The sequence below is a fragment of the Thermobia domestica genome, chromosome 1 (assembly GCF_964235325.1).
Source record: "Thermobia domestica chromosome 1, izTheDome1.hap1.1, whole genome shotgun sequence".
Classification (NCBI taxonomy): domain Eukaryota; kingdom Metazoa; phylum Arthropoda; class Insecta; order Zygentoma; family Lepismatidae; genus Thermobia; species Thermobia domestica.
The window spans coordinates 74,905,704-74,928,243 of NC_137454.1; the positions used below are offsets into that span (position 1 = coordinate 74,905,704).

At 34.1% G+C, this 22,540-nt stretch overlaps 1 protein-coding gene across 1 annotated transcript; it reads left to right on the top strand.

The window, feature by feature from the left end:
* Positions 1 to 3,283: 3,283 nt before the first annotated feature.
* Positions 3,284 to 8,280, top strand: LOC145686255 (uncharacterized). Its single transcript, XM_081759369.1, has 2 exons — positions 3,284 to 3,386; positions 7,881 to 8,280. Exons 1-2 carry the CDS (start codon positions 3,288 to 3,290, stop codon positions 8,118 to 8,120), a joined length of 339 nt encoding a protein of 112 aa, XP_081615495.1. The 5' UTR covers positions 3,284 to 3,287; the 3' UTR covers positions 8,121 to 8,280.
* Positions 8,281 to 22,540: the final 14,260 nt, after the last annotated feature.

A 22,540-nucleotide genomic window follows, 5' to 3' on the forward strand; every position in this document is an offset into this window, starting at 1 on the left:
TGCCGTAAATTTCATGGTTGGAAACCCAGACAAGGAAAGCCAATATTTTGTCTTTTTTCGGTGAATATTTTTCCTTTATTGCAGTCATTGGTATTAAATAGATATTGAAATTAATTTGATAAGTAAGATAATGTAGAGGTGAGAATGTTTAAAATTAATGAAGTTTTCGAAGAAATCCAATTATTCGAATTTATATGAGACCAGCAACAAAATGTAACCGATTTCGTAAATATATTGGTACCAGAGTTATATTATAGTTACCACAGTTGTTGTGTAAAAATGTTCTTGATACTTCGTGTCTCTATCTGTGAACAGTGTGAGAATCTCTTACGTATCAGACTTTTCATCAACAGTGAATTTCGTGCCTTTTGCTCTTCATATTTTCTGAATTTGCCCTTCGGGGGTTCGCCCCCACATCCTCGCCTTTGCTCGTCTTACTTCCTCACACCTCTTAAGCATACAATTCCCGAATTTCAAGTTTCTTTTCCTATTTCAACTATCTAAAAGATAAGATTTTGTATTCCAGGAAAACGCCTATTTAAATAACATGGTGATTTCTTCATCTTCCTTTAGACTCCTTAAAAATTAAAAATATTCAATTTTAGCAATTTTCCTGTTGGTTAGTCCCGGGAGGATACAATCGTGCCAAATTTCATCATTCTAACCCTGCCGGAAGTGCCTAAACATTTCGGGGTTTAGAAGACGTCCAATATAAATAACATGGAAAAGGTTTTTCTGTTCCCCATAAAACCACTCTAAATTTGGATATTTTCATTTTTACTGACTTATTTAGGTAATACTAACGAAAACGTTGAAGTATACCGATTGTCACGTTTGTATTCCAATTTCAATTACCTAAAATATGAGATTATTTGTCCCAAAAAAGGCCTATTTAAATAGCATAGGGAATTTCTTCATCTCCCCTTTAAACTCCCTAAAAATTAAAAATATTCACTTTTGGCAATTTTTCTGTCGGTTAGTTCCGAAAAACTACAATCACGTCAAATTTAATCATTGTAGCCCTACAAGAAGTGCCGTATAATTTTGGGGTGTAAAAGGTGTCTCATATAAATACATACCATGGGAAAGATTTTACAGTTCCCCAGAAGACCACTCTAAAGTTGAAATTGTTTATTTTTACTGATTTATTTAGGTAATACTAATGAAAACGTACAAGCTTACCGAATTTCAATTTTTGTATTCCAATTCCAAGTTCCTAAAACATGAGATTATATGTCAAAAAAAAAAAAAAAAAAAAAAAAAGATCTATTTAAATAACATGGGAAAATTCTTCATCCCCCTTCATCATTTCAACTTTCCACGTCAACCGGAAGCACCCCTTTAATTTATGCCAGTTCATGTAGCTTTATATACAGTTAGGATATGTTGGTGGCAAATATTATTAAGTTTACAAGCTATTTGAAAGGTGTATATTATTGGAAGGAAAACCCGAGGCAGTATGAAACTGCGCAAAATGCGCGTCATGTAATGAACTCCGTAATTTCGCAATGTGAAAAGGTAGAGAACAACTAGGTATATTGAAACACCAGCTATGTCTAGTGATATAGCAGCGAGGATTCAGCATCAAAGGTTTTGGGCCCTGTTGATACTCTTCGTATTTAGGCAATGAAAAATGAGATGTTAGCGATCGTGATTTTGTAGTTCGGGTAAATGAATTAGAATTTCGTTTGGACATAACGCTCTGACAGATATTTGATAGGATAAATCCTCCCCGCTGTTCTAGTGGCTAGCATGTGCGCCTTTCTTGTACAGGTCTTGGGTTCGATTCCCGGTGGGAGAGCCCTTGGGAACTAATGTTGTATGTGACACATTATGACTCCTTTAAAAATGTACAATTTTAAATTTAAATCCAGCAATATGCCACAATTGAGAATTCCAGTATACGATATTGACATGGTGAACTACAAAAAGAAGTGAAATATGAACAAAAACACCAGAGGTGCAAAAAGTGCAGCCAAGTTCGTCAGCCTCAAAAAGTGTTGAGATGAGGATGGATGAGCCAAGTTCCTTGGCCACTGCATCTGAAAGGGACACTGGAACTTGGCGCGAGGTGTCAAGGAAAATGATGTTAAGGAACCTTAGGGATAGTGGTGGTGGGCGTGGTGGGTTTGGGACCACCATCAACCTTAGGAATATCAACTTTGCTAATGAGCTAAGGCACATATACAGAATACTGCAGTAAGATTGGTGGTTCGAAACCCAGATAAGGAAAACATATTCCTCCACGAAGTGTCAAAGTAAATGATGTTAACGAGCCTTAGGAATGGCGTTTGTGAGCGTGGTGGATTTGGGGGTCACCACTAGCCTTAGGACTGAAATGTCCCGGCCGTGAAACTAGGAACAGATATCTTAATGTATTCGAATATGTTAGACACCTCGCGCCAAGTTCCAGTGTCCCTTTCAGATGCAGTGGCCAAGGAACTTGGCTCATCCATCCTCATCTCAACACTTTTTGAGGCTGACGAACTTGGCTGCACTTTTTGCACCTCTGGTGTTTTTGTTCATATATACTTTATCAGTTATACGTTTGCTGTATCTTAAATCCAAAAACTACAGGATTTATACGTGTAATCTACCATATATGTTTCTTTTTCTCAGTGTATTCTAACTTCTGTGCTGTACTGTGGGGTTTTAGACGTTGATTCACTAGATACATTAATAATGAAGTGGTCTTATAAGAAGCAAATGCATTTTCTTGATAATGATAAAAAGCAGCATAAAACTCGTAACTGTTGGTATACTTGTGGCATGCCAACAAGCCATAACAAAGATGGCTAATAGCACAGCTGTGCGATGATAGATACGTAGCCTAAAGGCTTATATCTCTACAGCAATGTCTAGGAGACAGCTAAGAAATAATGTATTAAATTTTAACATGTGTACAAGCTATGGTAACTTGTAATTTTTTAAAACTTCATCTACAAAAGGGACATTCAAAGTATTTCTATAAAATTTGTCGAATGTTGATAGATGAAAATTCAAATTTTTTAGCTCACATAGAAGATTCCATATTTCATATTCTAGGAAAAGAACCCTGCGTAATTGTATAGTATAATTGGACAGTTATTGTGTGAGAATCCAGGAAGTTAGATTTATCATGCTTAAAAAAATTGAAATACATTAGAAAACAACTTTAAAATATTTGATTATAAATTTAGTTTTATTGGAAAATACTGATAGTTTTTTTTAACAAGTATAGGATATCACAAAAATAACATTTTCATTATCTTAATTGATATTTAAGTGCATATGTACATGCTGTTTAAATGTATTTAAAGATTGCGTTCCAAAGAAACACTAGTGCCAATCCACTATTGTTTGTACACATCACATCAGTCACCAATATAACCATGAAATTATATTTGGTAAGTAATTTTTAAAACTTAACAAAAATAATTAGCTGACTAGATATAGTAATAATACTGTACATAATGAAAACTTTTTGTAAAATTCGAGATTCTGCCCTGGTTCAATTTAATAATAACTCTCTATGGCCTATTGTACCCGGAGGTTCAATGCCGCGTTCACAAAACCTCTTAACTGACTTCTATCCTTAGCCAGCTGGATCCAGTTTCTGTTTTGTATTCATATCTCTGCGAGATCCATCTTAATATTGTCCTCCCATCTGCGTCTAGGTCTTCCTAATAGTCGTTTTCCGATTGGTCTTCCAGTCAAGACTTTGAAAGCATTTCTACTTTCTTCTATTCTAGCTACATGACCTGCCCACCTAAGCCTCCTATACTTGACGACCCTAACAATGTTGGGAAAACCGTATAAATTATGTAGTTCTTCGTTATGAAGTTTCCGCCATTTTCCATTCCCGTTCCTCTTGGGTCCGAATATTCGTCTCAGGATCTTGTTCTCAAATACTTTCAGTCTATGTTCTTCCTTCAAAGTAAGTGACCATGTTTCGCAGCCATACAGAACAACAGGCATAATTATCGTTTTGTATATTTTAAGCTTCAAATTCCTCGACAGAATTCGCGATGACAAGAGATTTTGAACCGAATAACATGAATTCCCTGCTTTTAGTCGACATTTAATTTCTTCGTGAATATAATTTTCGTCTGTTAATATAGATCCTAGATATTTGAAACTATCCACTTTATCAAAAGTATTATTTAATATTTTAACGCATCCATAATTTGTTGTATTACGGTCCCGACGCACTTCCATGTATTTAGTTTTCTCTGCATTTTCTTCTAAACCCATGTCCCTGCAAGCGTTTAATAAGATCTCTGCATTTATCTCTAGTGTTCTTCTGTCATCCCCTTCAATTTAATAATACACACATTAAACAGCCAGTATCAATCTTAGTTGTGCTAACTTTCATCAGCCTCCGTCCGTTCTTTCAGTATAGATCTGCGAAGTTTAAAGTAATTATTTATGAAAGTACGGATTCTGGACTCTTTAAATGACTGGTGTTTAAATGTCTGTAGATATGCTTTAATTGACAAACATTGAGAAATTCCAGTAAAAATGTTTTAGTTTGTTTCTGTGGTTGAAACACGATGATCCCATAATTTTCTGATCATAATTTCATAATTTTAAAAATATTTTTGTATTTTACTTTTGTATTTTAAGCACTCTGAATTTAGAATTCCGTTTGTGTATTTATCTCCAAGCAATATTCCCCTAAAATAGCTAATCCTGTGTTGATATTAAGTGTCATTGCCTGATAATATGCTCAATTTAAAATTAGAAATAACCGTCGCCGATTTTCCGAAATTCCATCAGGGATACCAACGTTAACTTTGTGATCAGTTCATGTCTCTCTTCCTCTCTCTCTCTCTATGTGTGTGTGTGTGTGTCTATACACGGGAGCGCATGTTTATGAGTCTATAGAATCTATATAAAGATAATATAATGGTCCCATAAAGCCTGAGTAATGCGTGCTCATAATTTATATAGATCATATATGTATATGCAGTGCGTATAAATATTTATTTATATGTATATACAATATATTTTGAAATCCGGTGTTAAACTTCGAGCTAGATGATTAGGGATGCGCTTGAGTCGAGTCGAGACAGAATTTTCCTGACAAAATTCGAGTCGAGTCACAGCTCTTCCAATAGAAAAATATATATTTTTCGAGTCGAGACATCACTTTTACAGCACATTTTCGAGACGAAACAGTCTCAAATCTCGTCTCGTGCTCATCCCTATAGACGATTTCTAATATCAGATAAAATTTTAAAAAAACGTTATAATAATTGTGGTTGAGTTTAGTTTAGTTTAGCGTCCCTTTCAGCAGCGAGACTATATGAAACGTGGACCTACTGATTAACGTGGAATCCGAATCACATGAGCTCCCGCCGGGAATCTGACCCGGGTTTCCCACGCCAAAGGCGTGTACGCTAACCGCTTATCCACGAGGGAGCTCTGTAACAGATATGGGTCTATGAAGGTGTATTCCTGTTTTGCGACCATTTCAATTATTGTGCTTTATCCGATCAATCGTGATTGAGAAGTAGATAAGATTTGTCAACAATGATAAAATATTCCTGTTTGCGACCAAATGATGACTGATTCTCTGGGAAGCATTAATTATTGAACTGGTTGACAGGATCTATTATTTAAATGTGGGTGAACACTAAATTTACCATTGCTTTCATCAGATTAAAAGTTTCTGAAAGGATACAAGAAAATACAACTCTAAATCAGAACTCTGAATTTAGAATTCCGCTTGGCATTTTAATCTACATTTCCTTTAGGATCTCTTCGTCCCGACGGAAATAAATGCAACCGAACTCACGTTAAGGGTTCTTTCATGAAATGGATAATGCCTTTTTAAAGCATTTACCTTGTACTTCTCTCAGCGTTGAGTTTTTTGGGGAGCAATGCCTCCTATAGAAATGAAGTTTTGGAGGCACGCCCCAAGAAGATCCAAGAAAGAAGACTATAGTGACATAGCCATCTAACAGAAAGAACAAACGACTGTGCGATTAAAAGAGAGATGGCAATGGAAGCGGATAGGAAGAGAGGTAGAGGGAAACCTACAAAGAAATGGATGATACGGTTAAGAATGACTTCAGATAGAAATATCTAACAAGGAAGAAATTGCAGGACAGGTCTCTATAAAGGAGACTAATCACAAACGTCGAGCCCACATTAGTGGGAAAGAAAGAAATAATTATTTATCTTACACATCAAATGTAAGGGATGAGTTCCAAACTGTTCAATAAACATTTTTTCTATATCACTTTCGTGAGCACCACTTACTCGGCATAAAATATTGTACTCCGACAATTTTTCAGTTTTACACAATAACCCTCTGATAGAAATCCTGATAATTCTGCCCACAATATTCACAGTTGTCTTCAGTTGTCTTATGTGCTGGTAATAGAAATACAAGAAGTTCTCGTTTTATCTTTTTTTTTTTTTTTTTTTTTTTTTTTTTTTTTTTTTTTACAGAAATTAAAATAACTACGTTTTTTGATTTTCTTGTTTCGAATCCAAAGATTTTGCGTACAGGCTTTCTTCCAGAAAATTTTGTCCGAGGGGACAATATCAAAATATAAAGTAGCTGCACTTGAATTTATATTTGCAATACCAACTTAATTTTTCTTAACTCCGATAAAATTCCTCTTAAAGTATACCTGGAAGAAATTTTTTTTGCATACTGATATTTTTTTAGGTTCCATTTTTTTCTTCAAACCTCAACTCGTTCCATCGATCCAACCGAGAAACAAGGAACTTACTGACATGTTCTACATGATTATTACATATGAGTCTCATTAAATATATGATTGGAGCGTAATCATAGATCACGATTTAAAGATGGTGTATGAAATTTAATTGATAGTAGTCATAGATTATTTAGAATTTTGTACGAAAATAATTGCATTTTGAAAATTAATATATATTAACGTTCACTAAGGTTTTATTCTAGAGGTGAGAGAAGATATCACAGAGATATTAGGTCAGCCCATAATCAGAACATCATGTTCCCAAGATATTACATGTATCAAGTTCTTAGGCTGGAATTATTCAACATGTAGAAAATATTACTCAGATAGGTTAAAACCATGAATTTACACTTTGACTACATTACATGTATACAGTTTTGTTAACTTTATTAAATTATACAACACATCACATATATTGCAATATACCTATTAAAAATATTTTCTTAAGTTTCAGGAATCCAAAAATTGTTTCTTACCTGTGCACCAAAAAAAAAAAAAAAAAAATCGCTTCTCAGGAAAAATGTTCTAATATTCTCATTCATAAGGAACACAACAGCATAATTTTGAATTCCGCTTTATACATCTGGTTTCACTTTTCTGTTACTCGTATTTCTCTTCAATGCGAACTTCCACCTTCGTTTCTAAGAAAAGATATTTTTGGTGCAGAGATATGAAAAGGTTTTTATTTTTAATATAATAGAGTATTTTTAACACTCTAATATTATAAGGAGGAATAAACGTTGTTTCTCTCCTCTTTCATGTTCCTAAACTCTTGAAATTAATGAATTGTGCGGTACACTCAACATTTTTTCATACTTGTACATTTATATACAAAAGTAGGATTCAAAAAGAACTTTTCATTCCCAGAAATAAAGAGTCTTCATGAATGAATACAAAGAATTATAAAATACTATGTAAAAATGTTTTATGATAATTGTTTTCAAAAGGATTAAGTTTAAACCATAGTTTTTTCTTTCATTTTCAATACAACTACTCCAGAATATAATTTTAGTGTATATATATATATATATATATATATATATATATATATATATATATATATATATGTATATATATATATATATTAGTACACTAAAATTTAAAATTTATTTAAAACATTCCCTGATTTTATCTTAAATTTATCAATTTTATGTGTTTTTGTTTCAGATTCTGTTAGTAATAGAAGTTTTCGCTTTGAGCGTTGTGGCTCACAACAATCGTCAATTTGGCGATGGGTACGGAGGTGGATATGGAGGCGGATACGGTGGCGGATATGGCGGCGGATATGGTGGTTATGGACTTGATAGACTCAGATTCTTTCACAGACTATTTCACAGACTCTTTCCCAGACAGTTTCACAGTCAAATACACTCTTTTCTTCAAGGCTACCGGAGTAACCATCACTAAGGAGGAATCTGTCTATAGCTTATAATAAAAAAAATATAAAAAAAATAGACAAGATAATTTTAACAGTAAATATAACATTTCTCTCTTTCTGTTAATATACGTGTAAAAGTAAAAATTATGTTTTATGAATGTTAAAGAATTAAAATAACTGGCAAAATCATTGTTTGTATGAGTGATCAGTGCAATTTCGTGTCCCACATTTATAACCTTTTGGCTGAAATAAAGAGATGATTAATGAAAGAATTATCTAGAATACCAGGACTAGAAGTATCCAAGCCAATGATGGGGATTTGCATCGTAATGTTCAAAACAAGCAAGTAATCAGTTTGACGTGTAAAACTAACTAAAAAATACGTTCTTCGCATGTTATGGAATTATTCTTTGCGAAATATAAAGCTACTCACTTCGTTAGCATACACTTTTCAATTAAAATGGGATGATAAAAGCTCGGGTTAATAAAAGCTCTAAACATGCTTTAAAAATGAATTTTAAACGTTTGAAATATTTCCACGCTTTTGCCATTTTATATAGAAAATATACAAAATGGGCATTTGAGATATTTTAGAAATTGGCCCTTTTACCACCTTTCCTCGCAGGCGAAATTTTGGAGGATGTTAAAGCATATTGTTACATATTTTTAATGAGGAACTTAAATGCGTATTTTCACTTGCGTAAGATCTAAGATGGTTGACTCATGATATGTTTCATTTTGGAGTGCATTTATAGTCCTGCTTCTCCCCCTTCCCCCACACACTTAAGATACACATGTTAATGAAAACAATGTGATAAACAGTGAAGAGTTAACTACGTTCAGAAATTCGTTTGAAACGGTTGAGCCATTTTCCCGTTATGATCAGACAGACAGTCTCAATGTCAATGTCATTTTTATACATTGCGATCTTTTCTACGTCCTTCTTTCCCCCACATAAAAGGAAAATCTCTAAAAACGTTGAAGCACATCCCATACTTGATTTTACAAACGTGTTCGGTTTACAAAAAAAGAAAGTCCGATTTAGGAGGGAAAGATCTCTTTCTGAATATAAATATTCCTCTATTAGTTTTGGGAGAAACAGAAATTCCTATTTCGCGAAAGATGTGGAATAAGACAGGTATATGATAGTTGGGTTGCTTAAGACATTTGCTAAAACAGAGGACATGATTATAAACATATAACAAATTCGAGCAAACCAACCTAGACGGTGCAGAAAACTTGATATGGGTTCATTCTATTTCCAACTTTTGATTATTTTTAACATTGCCTTATATATGTACTATAATGTGCAGCTGACAGCTTAGAAATTATGTAATAAACTTTAATACGTGTACATTATTGGTAAGTTAGGTCAAAAACAGAAGAGATATTCAAATTATGAGTATAAAGTATTTCGAATGTTGATAGATGAAAAATCAAATTGTCACATATAGAAAACCCGTATTTCATATTCTAAGAAAATAACCTGCGTAATTGTATACTGAACATTTGTAGCGTGACACACCGGGAAGTTAGATTTATTATGTTCTTAAAACATAGAAAAACTTTAGAGAACAACTTTAAAATATTGGATTATTTATTTAGGAATTCATAAAAGTACTGATAGTTATTTAAGTAAGCATACCATAAAAAATAAAATTTTCATTATCTTAATTGATATTTAATAGTGCGGGCCCTAGCCTGTGTCACGTGTGCATTATATGTGCCCTCATTTTGACTGCTTGGTATTATTACCCACCTAAAAGAGAATTAATTTCTTTTGGTCACGTGATCTGATTCATGCTCATTTAGTCGCCATATTGGATTCAAGATGGCGAATCATAACCGTTTTTAAACGCTCATAAATTGGCCATTTATGGACGAATTTGATCACCTACTCTAATTTGGAAAGAGAAAATTATACTCTACACTTTTGTATAATAGTAAATTTCGCGAAATTTGCGCCGTCTTCCCGAGAAATTGGAAGTTGTAGAATTGAAGGTAAAATTTTATTCTATTTTCGCAATTTTCTCGAAAATGACTAAAACATCAACATTTTAATAATACATAAAAAACTAGAATTTAATATGCTTTAAAACGTTATACAACATACTTTATTATTTTAAAACTAGGCTATATATTAAAGGAAAAGTAATAGTATGTATGATTTTTGTTGTTGTTACAAAAATAGCTTTTCCCCCGTTTTTATTTTCTAGCAATATATTTTACCTTCTATCCCACCTCATATGCGAAGAGTTATATCCCCTATGTATTGTTGTAGGGTTTGTTAAACACCTATACGAGTGTAAAAACGGTCAAATGATCCAGATCACAGTCGTTTGGTTGCCATATTTAAAAATGGACGTCAAATTACTAGATTTTTTGTCTAAGTATATCTCAGTACCCAATGGTCCGAATTAACAGCCTGGTTGCTCATTATACTCCTTTGTAAAGTAAATCTCATAGTTCTAAATTACTGCATAGTGTAATTTGAAAAATGCAACAATGACGTATTTTCAGATACATTTTTTAAGTGGATTCAAAGAGCAACAAGTATTTTTACAAATAGAAGAAGTATGTACACTGAACCACAAAAGTATCTCCCTCCTAATTACTTGGGGTCCAGTTCATTTGCAGTTGTGAGAACGCCTAGACAGATGCAATCCAATTTACCCGTATTTCTTCTCGGCACTGACAGCAGTTCGTAGCACTGAATCAGGTCTTTATGGAAGTAAAATTGTGAGTACATGTCGCACGAAACATTTCTCCATTCTGAGATGAATCTCTCTGGTTCAGGGCGTGTTGTCCAACATGAACATCATATGCTAATCTCAATATTGCTGTGTATGTAATGTATTATTTCATTACATACTATATATTCAAAGAAATAAAAACACTGATCACATATGAATTGGAAAATGCTTGAAAGTGAGTTCGTAAATTACTGTCTCCATTGATAGACCTTCTCCAATTCCCCTTATTCCAACATATTTTTCTTTGTAGGGAAGAGAAGATTTTGCTTGTCACACTGAGTATGCACTGAAATTGAAATTGAAACAAAAACAGTTGAAAAAGTGTCAGCCTTACTGGGATACGAACTCGGGTCTACCGAATAAAGTTCCATGCATTAAACACTCACCTACCGCGCCACTTCATCTTCCACTCAAACCAATACCCAGTTAAAATCGTTTGATGGAAAAATATAAACAAGATTCTAATGCTTGTGTAAGTGTCGCAATGACTTACTCGAGATTTCCTTGTTAAACCCAAAAACAAGTTATATAGACGTTCCTGAATGTGGAAAATATCACGAAACGTTCTTCAAGTTTAGGCTATGTCATCGGTTTCAGGGATGGTTCCGATTTACATTACATTTCTTCTTTACCATAACTTCTAATTTCCAAAGAAGAAAAGACGACAGAAGTTATTTTCAAATTCCTTGAATTATATCAACACGTGTAGAAATTGACAGTTCTATGTCGTATGTTTATGTTACTAGCTTATTTTCTTATATTCATATAAGGAATTTGTGGGAAATGGAGCCAGTGCCACTAGCCGAGTGATCTCGGGCGTTCCGCTTCTGATCATGAGGCGCAATCCAGTAGGGGTTCGAATTCCTTTGAAGAGCAAGGTCGGAAATTTAACTGTCCTCAGTATTTCTGTGTTCGTGTCCTTGTAGTGTTTGAAAGACATGAGATGCCAGTGGCGAGCAATACCTCGGTTGAGGCGATTTGTTTAAAAAAAATGTAAAAGCAGGAAACTCCCATTGCAGCTACCTGGGTTCAAATCCAGTCGTGGCAATTATTATTTTTTTTTCTGTATGGGACGGTAATGTTTATGTAATTGTTATTGTAATTATGTTATTCCTTTATTATTATTATTATTATTATTATTATTATTATTATTATTATTATTATTATTATTATTATTATTATTATTATTATTATTATTATTATTATTATTACAGAAAGAAAGAAAACGTCACATAGTCGAAGCTATTCATTGGAACAGAAAAGATATACAGTATGTCAGATATATCTTAAGTTTACACGTGAACGCAATAATATTAACACATTTATGGATTTACGGTTAGAATTATCATTTTATGACGACAAGAAATAGAATATAAATATTTGTTAGCTGATAACAGTACTGCATTTTGTTTCGCCCTTGTTTTAGGTAGAAAGGTGAGGTGGCATCTTAAATAAGATCATTAATGTGACTAGAGTTGTAAGTTCGATCACTATTTGCAATTTGTGCACAGCTAAAAACAAATCCTTGGAACTCATTTTTGACCCATACTACAGCAGTAAGTACGTGTTTAGCCCTTATGTAGTTATCAATTCTTTTCCGAAGACGTTATGTTCTCATCAGTTAAGAATGAAGGTTGATACGGATGACGTAATTTTGTGTTGTTGACATTTCAGCTGCGAAGGAAGTGGTTTCAACTCGTAGACCAAGAGAAATTGAATATTTTTCATGTTAGTATACATCAGAAGTATCAGTATTGCAACTTATAAAAATTTCCTTTTCTCAGCGCGAAAATACAGAAACATGGAGGACAGTAAAAATCACAAACACTATTCGCTCGTTCTTCCCTTGCCTGAAGTAAAACAATAAAATATGGCGAAAATGCAATTTTTGGTCTTCCATCTTCTATTTGTTGTCAAATCCAGATTTGAAGTAGGTTAAATAGATAGTTTTCTGAGTGGGTCAGTGGATCGTGGGTTAACAGCATGTTGACTATCTAAATCTATAATCTATAATTTTTGCTCCTTTGCCAAAACATTGCACTAAGAGATAACTACAAGGTTTAACAGAGTATAAAGGTATCAGAATCACAGAAAAAATAAGCTACGTGTTTTTCTCTTACGAGCATCATTAAAGTTTAATTGAGCGAACCTGTAAAGCCTGTCGTTTAGAATAGAGAAGATGCTGCCGAACCTAAACAATGTTTTGTTAAATATTTGTATTTTGTCTATATTCAAAAAATATTGTGCTATTTTTTGCAGTAAGAAAGAATAAAGACATGATCCGTGATTAAGAAATTTCATAACAGGAATCAAATGTGCGAGCTGAGGTAGTGTGCATCGTTAATCTACTATAAAATTCTGGAGTAATGCTACAGAGCTGATATTTTGGCAACTTCAGGTATGTTTGAGTCAACGGGTGTGTCTGGATCTCCTGGCTTGCCCGGGTCACCGGATGAGGCTCGAGCTAAGAAGTGCCACCGAGACCCCAGATGATCCGGACAAAAATTGTAAAGCAAATGACCCGTGATCCGTTCTATCACAGTTTTCCAACTGGTATGTCGCACAGTTCTACGAAATATGAGCGAAATTATGTCATCCAGAAGATCTACAAGTCTAGACTTTATACATTTTAATTTTAGAATGAAGCCTTTAATAAAAAGTTAAAACCGTTTTGGAGACAGATTGTAACAGTTAACGCCTGCAATGGTAGCAGCGATACTCAATTGTGTATTGTAAAGTTCTTCCCATTGAAGTGGTAGGTAGAGCTAGATTGAGTAAATCAGAGTCCAGAGTCGACTCCCACTACCAGTTTATTGTAAAAATCTTCCAATATGAGACAACAGTATTTACAAAAAATACTACAAGATAACTTTAATGCGTGGTAGAGAAAAAGTAGAACAAGGCCTTACAGCCTAAGAACAGGATTTCTAGAGAGCTCTAGGCAATCTAAGCAGAGTGGTGTTGGAAACTCGATGCTCCAAAGCAAGCTAATTTATTGTCTTATACTATTACTCGTATAATTTTTATTATTAATAATAAAAGATCAAATAAATGTTTTGCAATGTCATGGATACTCAATAAAGCATATCGTCAGTCAGAAAATGTTGGGAAGCACTGCTTCAACTTCCACGAATGTTCTTAATCAAAATACTCAGACAAACACATCTATAATATGGTTAATTTGACACAAAAATGAAATGTCTAGAAAACGGTTCCGAGAAGGATACAACTGATTCTAGTAACTCCGGAACAAGTTAATTTTCATAAACTATTGTAAAATGTTGCAATAGTAATCTTCACAAAAATTAACTCCTTATCTAGTTTAAGTATTCTAGGATTATTGATATCGAGGCAAAGAGTCAACACTAGACAGACATTTTACTTTGGATAATCACTAGAGGAGAAATTGGGTCATGATGGTATAGTTTAGTGATTATTATTGATTTGTACAAACCATATGATAATATCAAAAATAAAGGCAGACAAATTAATGGAATTCATTATAACCGCTACCAGGTTATAGAAGGACTTTTTGTGGACACTCTGTATATTTCGTAAAGACTGTGATTATTATTTTCGATTTATACTTTATTCTGCAACGCATATAAGTTCTTTCTTCGGTGGGAATCGCTTCTTTCTCACACAATTGGACAAAGAAGTCTTTCATCGTTTTTTCATATATATATATTTAAAACGTTGCTTTTGGTGAGAACCTTTCAGTTACTGACAAACCATTTCAGTGTTTCTCCCTGACTTATTATATGCACAGTATATATTCTGCAGTTATTTGGAACTGAATTAAGTGCTTTCTTTAATCGCTTATGGAAATATTGCAATAGATTAGAGAAATACGGGCTGACCAGATGTTCCAGTGACCAAAGTGGCACCAACTGCGTTGTTTCGTAGTTCATTATCTGTACTTTCTCACGCCAAAGTTATCGCCGTGTCTAGTGCATTATAGGCAGTAGACTCAAATTAATATAAATTGTTTTACGTATTCTGTTTGTATGTGCATACAGGTGAGTTAACTGAGTGATTTTTGGAATGGACTGCCAACACTTTTTAGTTGATCATTGCAACCCGTACCTTGAGTTTTGATGCTCAGGGAGTTCGACTCCGATACTGTACGTAGCCACCACGCACTTTGCGTCGGGAACCAAGTACGATTGTGTGTGAAGGGGCACAAGCTATTAGCCGGTGAAGAACGTTTTCTTACGGCTAGCCTTAACCAGTGAAGTCCCAAGTCCGCAGACCTTGTGCGTACATGTAAGTTATGCACGCGTCCTCCAACATCAGCATTCTACTTTGGAGAATTTCTTGTTCAATTTGCTAAAGATTCATCTTTACGCCGCAGGATTGTCGGCACAGCAATTGGATTCATCGTGGGACGATCCAGACAACTTTTTCCCAATGCTAATCCCCCAAGTGTGTCAATGGTGTGAGAGAAGCATTTACAGTGAAATCCGAATTATAATCTTATATATTTAAAGGGCTATCGCGCACTGAAAAGGCAAAGTGTGATTTCAGTGACGACAATCATTATACATATTCAGTGTTCAGTGTGGTGTTCATTCTTCCTCGCTATTTTTTATATTATAGTGTTCTAATAAATAAGTATAGTGTCATTTAATTCAGTGTGTTTTCGTTGTTTGTATGAGTGATGTTTGTGTGCGTTATGGTCTGGATGACCGTCTGATCGTCCGTGAGGTTTTCGAGACGAGACACCCGAACCTCTTGGCGCCTAATGCTCATCTCATTATTGAGATGACGACGATTTGGAAACAGTTTGTAACCTTTTCTTGGAGAGGTTCTTCATCGTCCTGTCCAGGTAAGTTCAAGTATCAGGAAGGTACTTATTGGTAGGACCACGAGCCACGGACAGCGACCAGATTACACGAAACGGTTACAAATAAATGTCCGCCCAAACAGAGACCACAAACTGAATTGGTTACAAATAAATGTCCGCCCGAACAGCGACCCGAACCAAGCGGTTACACCATATTCAATGTGCAGAATAATCGGATTCTTGCAGTTTCTAAGACTGTAACTCGTTATTACTTTGTTTCTTTCAGAATATTGTAAGTTCAGCAGTGTTTCTAGAACGTCGAATTGAAGTTAGATGTGGTTATGGGTGAGTTTTGGTGAACTTCAGTATGTGAATGCTCACTTCTCATTTCGCGTTACTTTTTTATATTTACAATTTATATTTATATTATTATTTATATTATATTTATATTTATATTTATTTTTTATATTAGGCGGATATTGTTCAAGAAAGACGCAAGTTATTGTGACATCGAACAAAAACATTTCCCTAACTCAAAGAGAGATTGCTGCTAAATGTTGAACCGTGTAAACACAGTGTTGCCCAAAGTGTTGTAAGTAAAGTTCTTAAGCTGAAGAAAGAAACGGGTTATGTTCCTCGATGCACGAAAAGAAAATGCGGTGGAAAACGCGCAACAACCGCTAAGGATGACTTACTTGTTGCGAGAAAGTAAAACTGACTCACAGATTAATAGTTTTGACCTTCAAAAAGATCTTGCTTACGCAGAAATTCATGTTCATAACTCAATTATCCGTCGATGTTTGTTTGAAGGTAGTCATGAGACAAGAAGATTAATTAAAAAAGCAATAGTGACAAAGACCATGGTTAAGAAACGTATCCAATGGGGAGCAAAATGTAGAAACTGAACAAAGAAACAGGAGTTCTGTGATGAGAGCCACTTTCTGGCCGACGAGGTGTGGTTTAACACTCCCGCCGAGCGACTGGTGATTTCATTTCACCGAAACATAATCACCAAACAGTAAAACACTCAATAAATATGATATTTTGCGGATACGCTCCAGCAGTGGGTCGAGAGCACTTGTCTGTATTGAAGGAATGATGAACAGTAGTAATTAGATTTATGTGCTACAGTTCAGTGTGGTTCCTGAACTCAACAACTTCAACGGGATGGGTATGCCATTTTCCACCTAAGACTTGACTCCTTGTCACATGTCTAAAAAGTGTCAAACAATTTTTCGAATAGAATGAAGTAAATATTTTAGACTGGCCGGGAAACTCATCTGATATGAATTCGATCGAACATCTGTAGTCTATTTTCAAGAATAAAATCAGGAAGGAGGTTTGTACTACAAATACAAAGTTGTATTCCTTCTCAATAAAGTGTGCTTTCATAATGATACAGTCAGGATAGCATAAAAAAAATTGAGGACCTAGAGTATCACAGAGAATACAAATGTTAATTCATGTGAAAAGTGCATATATTGGATGCTAAAATACATTTGCGTACACATTTGCGTTTTATGTTAATATACCTATTTCTATGATCCAGAGAGCAAAAGTATTTGATTTCATTAATTTGAACAAGAGTATACCTAGGAAAAGCGGGGGTTTCCTACGTATCAGGAAAGTCGTTTGAAAAATTAAAAGTTTCAGTTTTACGTATCACGGTTATTGTCCTAATTCTTAAAGATGACAGTGGTAATGAGAATGAATGAAATGGTGGAACGAATAAAGTGAGAAGAAACCCGACAAAACTCATGTACGCGGAATTTATCAAATACAAAGTCCACTGAACTTGACCTGGGATCGAACAAGGAATCCGATGCACCAGAGTTGAACATTCTATCATCGAGCAACAGGTATATTATTGAGTATGTTATTATTGACGAATGACATATCTTTTCGCATCATAAAAATCGTTTTGTCGATTTTCTCGAAAATTAGAAATAAATATTGACCAACACTTTATCCACTTCCATAGATTAATATATGACTCATATTCGGACTTTAGTTTTCATTATACACGAATACTATTGTAGAAGTAATACTGCTAACAGTCGGAAGATGTATATTGAAAAATCTGACTTACATTACGAGATACGTATTTCACCGTAAAATTAGCTACATTTTTTTCATTAGAGTATATTGGATTGGCTTAAGATCTATCGTTGCTGTCGGTACTAAGGTTCCATGCGATTTAGACCTAAAATTTGATATGGGATCCGAACCACTTGAGCATCCAACTCAAAATCGAACCCTCGTAAAAACTCAGTGTTAACATATCTAGGTTTTAGTAGAGACTCGTATGCTTATGAATGTGATATACACAAGTCTTAGCTGTAAAAATTGCTGCAATAAGTCAGTATATTGCAGAAGATTATCTAATTTTACTTTAAAGATAGGATTTCATGGTTGAAACGGAACCTTATGCCTATATCCAACGAAAACTTGATTTACATAATCTTTCGCCAAAAAGCAGTTTTTCCATTTTCAATTTTCATTATGGACAGTATCTATACAAACCGATATATATGACAATGAAAACATTCTTCTAACGAAAATCTTTCATTTAAAGTTAACTGCTGATATTCCTAATGGTCATTTCCTTTTTCCAAACACGTTACAAAATCTATAAATGAGTAATAATGTTTTTAAAACATGTATTCTAATATGTCTCTTTTTGTGACAAGAAAATAATATTATTTTTTGTTGCCAATTGCAAACTATATCTACGTTTCCTCTTAATGGACATCCCGAAGCGAAACGATAACTTAATTGTGTAGTATAGCTACTGAGATAAGGAAAGCACTTAAAAGTTCGTTTCACCTTTAATGTAAAAGTATATATATGAAAAGTGAGGAGGTACACGGAAACAATAATTGGAAATTAATATTAGTGATAACACATATAGAAGTATTGACTAATTAGGGCTTTAATATGCAGTAATTGACTGTTACATGCCAATTAATATTTCTCGACTGGAAAATATTCTGATTTGTAATATCAATAAGTTGGATCTTTGATAGAGAGTAAATATTCAAAATGTTATTTGCAAATTACGAGTCCAGAGGAGGGAACGTGTTAAATTCATTTTTTTCGGATTTAGAGCTAACGATACCATAATACAAAGATGTGAGAATGTAATTTAAGACGTTCCTTTATTATTTGTGGAAAAATAAGGACACGATGGTAGATACCTGCCTCTGGTGCATGAGTCCTTTGTTTGATCCAATATTATGTGCATTTCTAATGGAAAACATCGTGACCGTGGCTTTTCTCGAGGCTCTCCCATTTCTTGATACATTTCACCTTTTCTCTTATGATTATTCATTTTTGAAATGCTTGTGTGGTGTAATCGGCTGGTCTAAGATATTATGCTTGTGATCATGGAGTTTAACGCATTAGGGTTCAGGTATCACCAAAAAGCACAGGCGTTTCTAACTATCCTCGACGTTCCTGTGTTTGTTTCCCGGTCGGGTTTGCAGGAAATTAAAGTTTAAGATAGAATTAAATAAGAAACTGAAGTATGTTCGGTAGTTCTGTTTTAGAAAATAAATAACAGTGTCACGTGTCAATCACGTGAAGAAGTTCAGTTTGTACGGTAATACATTTTCCCAACTAATATTGGAAACTACTTCCGGTTTTAGTAAAGAAGTTTGAGTGGAATAAATTAAAGTTGGAGTGGAGTTGAAGTAAAGAGGTTGAGACACTTAATTGACTTCAGAAAACCAGATCTTGATATCTCTTACTGTTTTTACTCTATAGAAATCAAAGTTAAAACCGGAAGTGATTGATTTTAATAGAGTATTAAGAGGGAAGACGGTACCTTTTATTAGAACGTGTTACTCGATCTTCCTCCTCTCCTCCCAAGAAAAGATGCTTCTCGCTATCTCTTATAGTTGTTTGTTTTATGTAAATCAATATAGAAACCGAAAGTTGTAGTGGATTTATATTATTTCCGGTTTTAGTAGAGAGTTAAGAATGGAGATGTAGTGTATCATTACGATGCTTAAGCAATTCCAGGAAACCACGTCTCGCTATCTATTACCGTCTTACTCTATAGTGGTCAAGTTAAAATCGAAAATTATTTATTTCTACCACTTTTGAGGTTTAAATATCACCTTCACTAACGAACTCCATTCGTAACTTTTGAATCTCTACATCCTGGACAAAATTGATGCTGATCCATTAAGTAAATTTTGAGATTTTTTTTTGATAAATTTTGAGACAGACACACAAGGTGAATATATAAAACAAATGAAATTAAACTTAGTTTAACGTCTCAAGATTAAGCCCTTTAGTTTAAAATGGATGGGAGATTTATGAAGGTGAATGATTGTGAAATTGAATTCCTTGACTCTTCGACCGGAAATCGCCACAATACCAGCGAAGAGGTAAATATATAAACGAGGTTCACTAAACCGAATTGCTTTAAAAAGTGGTAGGACGTTCTTTAGGCACGAGGTGTCCCTATTTTAGATCCCAGACCAACCGAGTTTGTGGTGCAGAACATCGTGCCCTGGGTTCTTTCCGGGTTCTTTCGTTCCGTTTTCTTTCACAATCCGACTAAACTCGATTCTATCGTTTATTCACTTTCATTAATCATGTGTTTCATTTTTCCCAAAGAGCATAACCGGAAAAGTGACATTAAAAAAAAGTGAAATGAAATCTTTAAGATTTACGTTCCACGATTATGCTGGCTAGGCTAAAGGAGACGGTGATGATGAGAAATGAATGAAACGATGGAGTGAAAAAAGTAGGAGGAAACTAGACAACCCCGAGAAAACCCACGCACACGGTTTGTCCACCATAAAGCTCACTTGGCGCGAGCTGGGATCGAACCAAGAATCCCTGCACCAGAAGTGAACGCTCTATCACTGAGTCACCGCAGTCCAAAAGTGAAATATTCATTTTTTTTATTTTGTGAAAGGTACATCAATATAGATATTCACAATGAATTCGAAAGCAAAAACCTATCTAGAAGAGAATATAAGTTCATTAAACCTCGTTTGAGATAACGTTTCTTATAAAATATATAATCGTGAAGATAAATAACTTGAGACACGTTTTTTCTGCACATTTTAGATGTTTTGCATTTTGCCACACACATGTTTTACAAATAATATCTTACTTTCGTGCCCTCTGTTTTGAATTCAGACAGTTTACTTACACATTCATATTTTCTGATGCAAAATATTTCCTGTGTTTACGTTCAAAACTTAAGTATAGATTTAGTCTTAAGTAGTAAAATTCCCCCGTATCCTTTCATTTAGAGAATTTCAGAAAGTCAAAAATCACATAGTCAAAAATCACTATGATCCACAAACTACATTGAAGAAAAATTTATGTAGTTAAAATTACCAAACATCAATGTAAAATCATGTACCCTTCATTTTGTAACTTGATATACATTTCTTTAAATTAAATTACAAAATTTGTTGTTTTTTTCCTTTTACAGATGTACAGTAAATTTATAAGAAAATGTGATATTTTTATTGATAAAAATGTAATTTTACACCATTTCATGTTTGTAATTTTACTATATAGGTGGAAATTGATTTACACAGAGGCTTGGCAAAGAGATTGCCAATGTCTTTTGTAAATTTACCTTTGATTTTTTTTACAGTGCAACTTTTGCATGGTGCAGTTTACAAATTCATTGCTAGAGTAATACCGTTCCAAATTTAAGTCGTGGAAGTATTTCATTTCTTATGAAACAAAGCGTATATACGTACGTATGTCTAGTCGTTCAAAAGAGCACGTGGCAATGTTCTAAGTTTTTCTCTCCACCTCTGCGATAAAATTTCCAAAACTTTCAGACACTTTTAGCACTAAATGATGACTTACTACCAAACCAGAAACGATATCAATGTAGAAAATAGTATTGCCTGCTGATTCAGTCTCCAAAGTTAGGCCTATCTTTTCTTAGTATTTCATAGTTTATATTCTTGTCATTGAATCCTAACAATAAACGGTAAAGTCTGTCTATCTTTACTAATAAACCGTCACGTTAAGATTTGAATCTACCTGCGCTATTACTTTCTTTTCTGGTGCTAATATTACGGTTCCAAACTTTTCGGGTTTGGGCGGGATCAAACAGTAATTCTACGTCTTGTTCCGGAGGATTTTATTTGTCCACCGGCTCAAATAAATAAATAAATAAATAAATAAATAAATAAATAAATGCAAGTTCGCAACTATCATTGCAGTGAAAACTTTAAAAACAATACATTCTAAATAATATTTTACTTCATTTGATATTTGAAGGACCAAACTTTTGTTAACTTTTTCCATCCGAGTATGATTCTGAATTTCTTTTTAAGTTGAATATGCCAAGACCAAAAGTAATTTATTTCTGTTGTGATGATGGTAATGATACTTTAATTTCTCATAAATTTACTTACTCATAAAATATGTGTTGTTATATGCTGTAAAAACGGAAATCACACATGGGGAGATTTCAATATATATGTAATACTTACATATATTATGTAATACTTATGTAATACTTACAAATATATATGTCTGTGAGGCAGCAGGACATTTCTCGACTCTGAAGTCAGCACCAAATAAGGGAGTATGCACAAGTTTATCGTCAAATATTTGATCAAACATAGGTCAACTAATGTTTTTTTTAGTGCTAACCAAAAGCTAGCTACCTTTTAGAGCCTACATCTTCTTTCAAGGACGGGATGTGAAGGCAAAGTACGATGTAATGCAAAGGGAATACCAATAGTTGGGAACCATAGCTAATATATCTAGATATTGCTACGGGGTTATCGGCCGCAGGCAATTTGGCAAGCTAAAACCATTGTTATGTATAACGAAATCTTTGAAGAATTGCAATAAATCTGTTATGAAGTGTAGGGTAGTTGGTGGGCAGATTCAATAAATAAATAAATTTGTTAAA